This window comes from Vulpes vulpes, chromosome X (genome assembly GCF_048418805.1).
Source record: "Vulpes vulpes isolate BD-2025 chromosome X, VulVul3, whole genome shotgun sequence".
In the NCBI taxonomy this organism is placed as follows: Eukaryota; Metazoa; Chordata; class Mammalia; order Carnivora; family Canidae; genus Vulpes; species Vulpes vulpes.
Window position 1 is genome coordinate 121,568,312 of NC_132796.1, and position 9,668 is coordinate 121,577,979.

The 9,668-nt window shown below is 68.6% G+C and overlaps 1 protein-coding gene across 1 annotated transcript; it reads left to right on the forward strand.

Annotated features, from left to right (window-relative positions):
- The first annotated feature begins 1,296 nt into the window (after positions 1-1,296).
- On the forward strand, positions 1,297-1,921 carry LOC140596269 (EKC/KEOPS complex subunit Lage3-like). The gene is made up of 2 exons (XM_072744810.1): positions 1,297-1,538; positions 1,764-1,921. Exons 1-2 carry the CDS (start codon positions 1,450-1,452, stop codon positions 1,906-1,908), a joined length of 234 nt encoding a protein of 77 aa, XP_072600911.1. The 5' UTR covers positions 1,297-1,449; the 3' UTR covers positions 1,909-1,921.
- The last annotated feature ends 7,747 nt before the right edge of the window (positions 1,922-9,668 follow it).

Below are 9,668 nucleotides of genomic sequence, written 5' to 3' on the forward strand. Positions count from 1 at the left end.
CCACCCGTTCCATCCGGGCATCTGCGCCCCCGCGGCCCCCCCCCCCCCCGCGGGCTTGGCGGGAAGCAGCAACGTGCGGGCGACGTGTGCGCAGGCGCCGTGCGTGCCCCCAGCGGCCTTGCGCGCGGAGGGGCGGGGCTTCGCGAGCGGGCGGGCGAGGCGCAGCCGTCGAGGAGTGCGGGAGGCCTCGCGCGGGGCTCTGGGCAGGCGGGCGTAAGTGGCGGCGGCGGCGGCGGCCATGCAGGCCCCAGGGGACGGTGAGGGCGGCGCGGCGGGCGGCGCGGAGGGCGGCGCGGAGGGCGGCGCGGGCAGCCGTGAAGGCGAGGGTGGCCCGCGCCCCGAGGGAGCGGAGGGCGAGGCGGTCAGGGCCCCTCCGCAGGCCGAGGTTGCCCCGCAGCCCGCGGGGCCCCGTGGGGACGTGCCGCCCGAGGTCGTGTTCGCCCCAAGCCGATTGCTGGAGTTGTATCTTTTCCGCGGAGGGGGCCCTGGGCGCGGGCGGCGGCGGGCTCGGTTGGGGGCGTGGCAGCCGCCCTGGGGGGGCGGGAGGGGCAGCGCGGCCAACGGCCTGGAGAGGCGACCTGAGGGGCCAAGGTTGGGGCCTCGGGGGGGCCGGAGGCGCTTGGGGCCTAGGAGGGGACGGAGTCGCTTGGGGCCTAGGAGGGAACGGAGGGCGGTTGGGGCCTAGGAGGGAACGGAGGGCGGTCGGGGCCTAGGAGGGGTCGAGGGCCGTTGGGGCCTAGGAAGGGTCGAGGGCGGTTGGGGCCTAGGAGGGGTCGAGGGCGGTTGGGGCCTAGGAGGGGTCGAGGGCCGTTGGGGCCTAGGAAGGGTCGAGGGCGGTTGGGGCCTACGAGGGGTCGAGGGCGGTTGGGGCCTACGAGGGGTCGAGGGCGGTTGGGGCCTACGAGGGGTCGAGGGCGGTTGGGGCCTAGGAGGGGTCGAGGGCGGTTGGGGCCTAGGAGGGGTCGAGGGCCGTTGGGGCCTAGGAAGGGTCGAGGGCGGTTGGGGCCTACGAGGGGTCGAGGGCGGTTGGGGCCTACGAGGGGTCGAGGGCGGTTGGGGCCTAGGAGAGGTCGAGGGCGGTTGGGGCCTAAGAAGGGTCGAGGGCGGTTGGGGCCTAGGAGGGGACGGAGGCGCTTGGGGCCTAGGAGGGGTCGAGGGCGGTTGGGGCCTAGGAAGGGTCGAGGGCGGTTGGGGCCTAGGAGGGGACGGAGGCGCTTGGGGCCTAGGAGGGGTCGAGGGCGGTTGGGGCCTAGGAGGGGACGGAGGCGCTTGGGGCCTAGGAGGGGACGGGGCCGCTTGGCGCCTAGGAGGAGACAGGGGCAGCCTGGGCAACCCTCTGCCTCGAGGGCTGAGCAGGCCTCGGGTCCCCGGAGATTGAGCAGCGGACGGTGCCTTAACCGCGCCCCCAGCAAGCTGACGGTGCCCTTCCGGACACCGCTGGAGGCGGAGATGGCGCGCAGGTCCCTCGCACCGTATGTCCAGCGCCCCCGAGGACTAGTTCAGAAGGAGCTGTCGGTGAACGGCAGCGCCCTGGCCATGTGAGTGCTGCGAGGGGGGGAGCGAAGGTCGGAGGCGGGGGGTACGGGGAGGAGCGGGGATCCCGGCGCGGGGGGGGGGGGGGAGGACGAGGACGAGGAGGGGCGCACGGGCTGGGCGGGGGAGGACGGGAGGGGCGCGGGCGCCGGGCGGCGGTCTGTGTCTCCCCAGGCCCCCACGGAGGCCCTGCTCACCCCCAGCCCCCTGTTCCTTTGCCCGCCCTGCAGTAGATGGACTGCCGAGGACCCGGTCTTCTTCCGCATTTCCGTGAACGCCTTCCTGGACCAGCTGTCCCTGGTGATGCGAAACATTCGAGGCTTTGGGTCCCCGCCAATGCGAAGCCTGGGCCGGGGAAAGAGAACCGACACCTAAGCCTGCGCCCCCGCCCCCGCAGGCGCGGCACGGGCCCTCGGTCCCTGCCGTCGTCGCCGACCCACCATCAGAACCCCACGTTTTTCCCCCACAACGGGCCCCGGGTGCCTCCTGGTGCCCTCGAGTTCTTAGTTCTTTCCCTGGCCTCAGGGGAACGGGCCCTGCTTGTTGGTTGCTGCAGAAAATAAAGCCGAGTTCACTGTTCCGGGTCTGAGTCTCTTTTCTCGGCTCCGGCGCCTCCAGGCTTCCTCGCCGTTGGTCTCCCGGGGGCGGGAGGTTCTGGGAGCCCCCTGCCGCCAGCACAAGGTTCTTGGCGACAGGCTGGGGAAGGGAAACTGCAGCCCCACGTTCAGGACTGAATGCTGTCGGGGTCCCGGAGTACTCTCCCGGTTCTCCCCCCACGGTGCGGGTACCGCGCTGTACGACGGGCGGCGGCTGGACGGGCTGTTCAAAGACTTTATTTCCTGCTCCCTGAGAAGCAGAGCGGCAAGGCCACGGGCAGCGGGAGAGGCAGGCCCATGCGGGGAGCCCGACTCGGGACTCGACCCCGGGTCTCCGGGATCTCGCAGGGGGCCCCGAGGGGCCCTTAGAGCGCCGTGGCGCTCCGGGTCTCCCGTTGCGGGCGCCGACGCCAGGCGGTTCCCGGCGGGGGTCTCTGCGGGAACGCTCGCGCCCTCGCGCCGCGCCCAGGAGCTGCGTCCCCCGCGTTGGTCCCCTGCCTTGTCTTGGGCCGCTCGGTCCGTGGCGCTCGCTCGCCCTCCGGAAACGCCCTCCCGCCGCTAGGCTGCTCTCCCCGCGTCCCGCCAGGCTGGCCGCCTGCCCGAGGAAACGGCGCGCTTTGAACGTGGGGAACAGCCGCACGCCCGACCGTGGGGATTTCCTGGCCCCCGGCCCTGAGCCCGCCCCCCCCCCCCGCCGGCCAGGGGCGCCCCGGGCCTGGGCAGGTCACCGGCTGCGAGCCCCGCACTGAGGATTCCACCTTTGCGCTGGGTCCCCCCCACCGCCCCCCAGCTTTGCTCCGGTGCTTCCTCTGCACGCAGACCGGTTCCCGTGAGCCTTGCTCCTAGGGGTACCGGGCCGGGGCGCCCGGGCGGCTCAGGCGCCTGAGCGGCCGCCTCCCTTCTGCTCCCGGCGAGGGCGAGGTCGCGCCCCGGGCTGCAGCCCCGCACCCCTCTCCCTGCTCAGCGGGGAGTCGGCTTGACGAGTCTCTGTCCCTCTGCCCGGCCCCTCCAATAAACAGATACACGGTTTTTGTTAAAAAGGAGGATCAGTGGCACCAGAGCAGCTCTTAGGGCAGAACCCGGTTTGCACGGCCCCGACGCAGGCCCTTTCCCGGACCGGCCTGATGCGCCCCCGCCGCGCCCGGGGTGAGGTCTCCCGTTCTGGCCGGTGGGGACGGCCGGGGGCGTGTGCTGCGTGGGGCGGCGGTGACCCTCACCCCGGCGGCCGGGTCCTTTCCCGGCCTCGGGCGGGGCTCCCCCAGGGCCCCCCTGCAGCTCTCCGCCCCCGGGGCTCCACCCTGGCCCTCAGCGCCCCCGACTCTCCGCTCCGTCTCCAAGTCACCGGCCACACCCGCGCGCTCCGCCCCGCACCGCAAGCTGGGGCACGGCCCGGTGCGCCTCGAGTCTCGGCCTCCCCCGGGCGTTGCCCCGGATCAGCTTCCAGCCGCTGCGGTCACAGCCTGCTAGTCAGGGGTCCCCTGGGTGCCCCCTGGGGGTGGTCCGGGCGCTGGTCCCCCCATGCGCCTGAGCAGGCAATCTTGCAGCCTCCATGGCCCACGGGCACCAGAAGGACAGCAGCAACGCTCACCGTGACGGTGGCGGTGGTGGTGATGGTGGTGGCGATGGCGGCGATGGCGGCGGGGCCGGGGAAAGGACAAGCCTGTCCCGGGAGCAGAGGCCTGCCCCCGGGGGCCGTGTCCCCAGGTCCTGGTCACCTGCTCTCCCCCTCTCCCCCCTCTCCCTCTGCCTTCCATCCTCTGCACGCGGAGCGGCTTCGGGTGGACAGGTGGCACCTCAGCTGCGAAGGCCACTGCTGACCACACTCCCCCTGCTCTCCAGCGGCTCTAGAACATTCTACTCGCTTATGTTTCTTAAAGGGTCTGTTCATTTATCTGAGAGGCGGACGGACGGGGGCGCAGAGGAGCGGGGTGCGGAGGAGGGGCAGGGGCGGAGCAGGCTCCCCGCTGAGCCGGGACCCCCGGGATCATGACCCGAGCCCAAGGCCCGCAGGGGACCCGCTGAGCCGCCCAGGCGCCCCTCGTTCTACTCACTTAGGCACTTTCCCCCCCGAGGTTAAAGGTCGCCTCGCTGCCCATGGCAAGTTCAGAGCCGGGTCCCCGGCCGCCTCCCGGCCCCTCGCTGTGGGGCCCGGGCTGTCTGCAGGCGGGCTGACGACGGCACGGCTGTCCTCCTGAAGTCCCCTCGCCGGCCCGGGTTCCGTCCTGGAACCCGGCTGGGTCGCCGTCCCTTCCTCTCCGTTCCCGTCCTTGCGGGGTCAAGTCAGATGCACTGAGGCGGCGCCCCTACACCGCGGCCTCCACCTTCAGGGGCCCTCCCTGCCTTTCGGGGGAGACATCCCGTCCCCTGCCTGCCGCCGCGACCGACGTGGACGACAATGCGCCACCGCAGACGTCCTTCCGTTTCCCGAGTCGCAAAGCTCCGCCCCGGGCCCTGGCCACCCCGACTTCTCCCCCGAAGCTGTGCCTTTCCCAGGAGGCCGCAGGGCCCGCCGCGAACGGGACGCACCCTCGGGCTTGGGGTGGCTTCTCTCCCGACAGTCAGCAGGTGCGGCCATCGCGGGCCTGTGGCTCGGTGCTTCGCGTCCGTCCATGGATGTCGTTTGTGCCATTTTATTTCTTGATTCCTGAGGGACACACAGAGACAGCGGCAGGGACACCGGCAGAGGGAGAAGCAGGCTCCCCGCGGGGGGCCCGACGCGCGCCTCCATCCCGGGACCCCGGGTCGCGCCCCGGGCCCTCGGCGGACGCCCAACCGCTGAGCCCCCCGGGCGCCCCATGTTATGGAAGTACATTCCTCAGGTACGGATCGCACGAGAAATAAGTATATTTTCGGGGCAGCCGGTGGCCCCGGCCGCTGAGCGTCCCGGCTCCTGATTTCGGGTCAGCTCGGGACCTCGGCGTCCTGGGATCGGCCCCGCGCCCCGTCGGGCTCCCCGGCCTGCCCCGAGCCTGCTTGTCCCCGTCCCTCTTCTCCTTCTCCTGCTCTCTGCCTCTCTCTCTCCTCTCTCTCTCTCTCTCTCTCTCTCTCTCTCTCTCTCGGAAATAAGTAAAGAAAACCTTAAAAGAAAAAGAAGAAATAGTTCCGTTGTGCACAGTGACCGTGGGTTCCGTCGGTTGAGGAGTCCTCCTTCCCGGGCTCGTTCTTTCAAGCGTCGGGGAAGCATCTTGAATCCGAGGACATGCCCGTCACCACCGTGCAGCACGTGTGTGCTTTGGTCGCCCAGGAGCCATTGCCCTTCTCCTGCTACCAGGATCCCCATTTCCCCCAGAAAGCCCCCCGTTTCCCTCCCGCCCACAGCTCTGACCCTGGGAGAGTTGAGGGACCTCTGGTCCCAGGGGCGGCGTGCGGCTCGGGCCTGGCCCATCAGAGCGCGGCTTTCCCGCAGCCATCGGCCACCCCAGCCAAGCGCGGGACCCTCTGGGGGCCGCGGGGGCGGCTGTGGGGCAGCTGCCGCCAGACAGAGGGGAGGCGGGAGCGGGGTGCCCTGCGCCGAGGCTGGGGCCTGGATCCAGCCTCGCCTGACGACGACAGGCCCTCGCCCCGCCCCGTTGGGTTACCCGGACCCAGACGCCCCCTTCGGCTGCAGCCAACGACAACACTGGGCACCGGGCCTCTGCGACTTTCGTCACCTGCGCCGTGGGGCTGAGAAGCCACCGACTGGCGGCCGGTTCACGCGACGACGCGGCTGCCCTTTCCCTTCCCGGACACGCCAGCGGGTCCCAGTCTCCCGAGAAGCGCTGCGGCCTCTTGTGGCCGAGAAGGAGGCGCTGCGGCTTCCGGGGGTCCGGCTGCGGAGGGGGCGGAGGGGGGGGACAGGGACACGCGGCAGCAGCAGCCCGGGACCCTGCCTTCCGGCCCAGGGCCCCCAGGACGGGCGCCCGCCACGCACCGGACCCGGGGCCGCAGCACCCAGTCCCGGCCTCCCTCCCACCCTGCTCGGCCCAGAGCGACGCCAGGCCGCGGGGCTGCGGAGGCTGCTGGCGGCGGCGACACCGTCGGGGCCGACCTCTGCACCCCGACCCTCCCCGGGCTCCCCTGCCCCTCCGGGGCAGCACCCGGGCTGCCGAGGGCCTACGCGGTAGGATGTGACTCTCCTTCGCCCCGCATCTTCTCTGGCCTCCTCCCCGTCCTCCCACCTCGTCCCTGTGACCTGTCCCCTCTTGCCTCTTCCTCGTCCTCCCACCTGGTCCTTGTGACCTGGCCACACTGGCCTCCTCCCCTTCCTCCCACCTGGTCCCTGTGACCTGTCCCCTCTGGCCTCTTCCTCGTCCTCCCACCTGGTCCCTGTGACCCGGCCACACTGGCCTCCTCCCCGTCCTCCCAACCTGGTCCCTGTGACCCGTCCCCTCTGACCTCTTCCTCGTCCTCCCACCTGGTCCCTGTGACCCGGCCACACTGGCCGCCTCCTGTCCTCCCAACCTGGTCCCTGTGACCTGTCCCCTCTGACCTCTTCCTCGTCCTCCCACCTGGTCCCTGTGACCCGGCCACTCTGGCCTCCTCCCATCCTCCCACCTGGTCCCTGTGACCTGGCCACACTGGCCTCCTCCCTCGTCTGCCACAGGCCAGGCCCAGGCCCCCTCAGGGCTCTTTCCTGCAGGAACTCTCTGCCCCGGTCCGCCTGGCTCACCGCCCCCCATGACGTTAGCAGACCTGCAGGCGGGAAGCAGGCAGGTGTGGCCCAACGGAGTCACCGCCCAGCCGCCCCCGGGGAGGAGTGTGGGTGCCCCAAGGACAGTAGGGAGCCCGGCACGGAGCCCGACAAGGTCCCCCCGACATCCTCTCAAGTCCCCAGGCCCGGTGTGGGGAGAAGAGGGTAGACGAGGGCAGGTGGGGCAGCAGCGGTGACACGACCCTGCCCCCCAGCCGAGGGATGCTAGGTCCAGGGTGGCCATGGCGGTGGGAGTGGGTGCCGAGGGCGGGGCCTCGCAGGGGGAACCCCCAGACTTTGCTGACCTCAGGGTGGCCACGGCCGCCCTCCCTGGATCCCGGACCCTGCACCCAGTGACCCTGCGTCCTGTTCGTACAGGGGCCGATGCCCCCCGCAGGACACCTCTCCCCCCTACCCTGCACCTGCCCCAGGATGTCCCCCATTTTTCCCAGGACACCTCGCCCCCCACCTGCCCCCAGCCTGAGGCAACACCCCGACCTCTCCTGTGTGGGTCTCTGGGATCCCACTGCTGGGCGCAGTCCCTGCTCGGGGCCTCCTGTGCCTCGACCATCAGTGTCCCCCGCACCGCACCGTGCCCCGGATTCCTGACCGCCTCCCTCCCGGGGGCAACGGAGGGTCTCATTCCCTTGCCAGGAGGCCCCCCCGCCTCTCGGGGTCCCTCCCGCCCCTGCCTGCTCCGCCGCCCCCTCCCGAGTATCCCAGGTCCCCGGCACCGGCTGCTTGGGGCTTTCTCTCTCTGTCCCTGCTCTCGGCCCGAGGGGAGCTTGGGGGGGGCTCGGGGCTGTCAGGGCCGGGCTGGGCTCGCAGGTTGGTCCCATCCACGACACGCGTGTCCTTACACTCCCACATCCGGCGCCTACGGAGCTTGACCTCGCAGCTCCCACCCGCCCACCCTAGCACCGCGCCTCCCAGGCACCCCAAAACACATCTGAGCTTTCGCAGCCTCTCGATCTCTACGGCAGCTCTGGGTGGTTTTGAAAAGTTCTGGGTCTCCGCCTCCGACCCCCAGAAGCCTTTTCCACCCAGTCTTTCTGGTCGGGACGCTGACCTCGTTCTCCCAGTTGCTTGGGTGAAAACCCAAGCATCATTCTGGACTCGCCGCCTCCTGGCCCCCGTCCAGCCCTCAGCGGATTGTTCCCACGCACACCGTCTACAATGCCCTCACCGTTGTACCCGTGCCGCCCTGCTCCAGGCCACTCCTTCCGGCGGTCGCGTGAGCACAGTCCTGTGCCACCTGCCCTCCCGGACCTTAGTCTTAACCCTCCGACGCCCTCTACTCAATCCGGACGCTACGGCGATCCTTGCGTCTCAAATGGAAGTCAGGCCATGGGTCTCCACGGCCCAGGGCCCTAAACCGGCTCCAGGCTCCTCCGGAACCTGAGCAAAGGTCGTCACATTGGCCAGGAGAGCTTCTTGGCTGTGCCTTCAGCATTGCAGGTTTGGGGAGTCGGCCTGCAGTCTTCTCGGTGCCTTGAGTGCGCAGCCCCACGCAGCTCCGGCCTCCCGGTCACCTCCTGCAGGCCTTCCCAAAGCTCGTGGCCTCGCCCTACCTACCTGCGTGGCCGGCCCCCCACAGGCCCGCGCACAGGCAGCTGCTCTCCCACTGCTGTGTCCCTTCCACACCGCTCACGACCTTCTCAAATAGAGAACATACAAAGCCGTTGTCGTCTGCCGCCTCCCCCGCCTTGGGTCGGCGGTGCAGGAACTGCGATCCCATCACAAACTGCCCCCAGACAACTGCCCCAACAACTGACTTCGCACACGCATCTCCCACCTGGGCAGTCGCCGGGGGTTAGGCCCACGGGTGCTCAATGTAGCTGCAGAAATCACCTCCGAGAGGCCTCAGTCACAGCCTCACAGCGGGCCTCGGGCCTCAGTTCCTTTCCCTGGGGTGCAGGCTTCCTCGTGGCCTGCTGGCTCGGTTCCAAGGGTGCAAGTCCCAAGAGCGCACCAAGCAGAAGCTGGACCACGTGGCCTGACCAGCCTCGGACACCTGGTGCCTCCTCCTGGTGCCTCCCCCGCTGTGCTCTCTGGGCGAAGGCACTCACCGCCCAGTTCCAGCCAGCTCTGGGGGTGGTGATGCGGACTCCATCGCTCAGTGTGGAGTGGTTAGATTCTGGAGGAGCGAGTGGAGGGGGGATATCTCTGCAACCGTGTGACCACGTTGCCAGAATTCAACGTTCTTCAGTTGGCTTCGCCAAAGCCTCAGCTGCGGATACTTGAAAAGTCGCAGAAGTGCACATTTCCCGGAGGGATTTACCATGAGCCTCAGTGATGAATGGCATATCCAGAGAGTCATGGCACGATGTTGAGTTAGGGATCGGTCTTCAGTCACCAAAATATTCTTCCTTGTGCAGCAGCATAGGAATGGGGGTGCAGTGGCCTTGACAATATTTATTTGTTCTTCCTCATTGATATTTTTAATGAAGCTTCTCATTACGAACGTATCCAAGGGTGAATCATATAACTGGGTGGAGAGTCATTCACTGAGTTTTGGTGGATTTCATCCAATGAAATCAATCACCGAAGGCTGGAATTTCCGAATTATATTGGTCATATCCCTGGTCCATTGCATCCTAGCTGACGCCTTAGCTGCTCCATGACATGAATGGACAAGAAGATCTTCCAGTTCAGTTGAATATGAAGATGACTAGACCATGGGCAGCAGCACGGCGTGGGATCTGTTTTCCCTGAGTGGGTCAACTTCTCACAAGTGAGATAAGGACCAAATGGGGGACTGCTAATGGAAAACTCAAATGGGCAGTGGTGTGACCATAAATAAACTAGGACTCTGGCGTGAAGTCGTCAGGAACCCACCAAGGAAACAAACAAACAAACAAAAAGTAGCA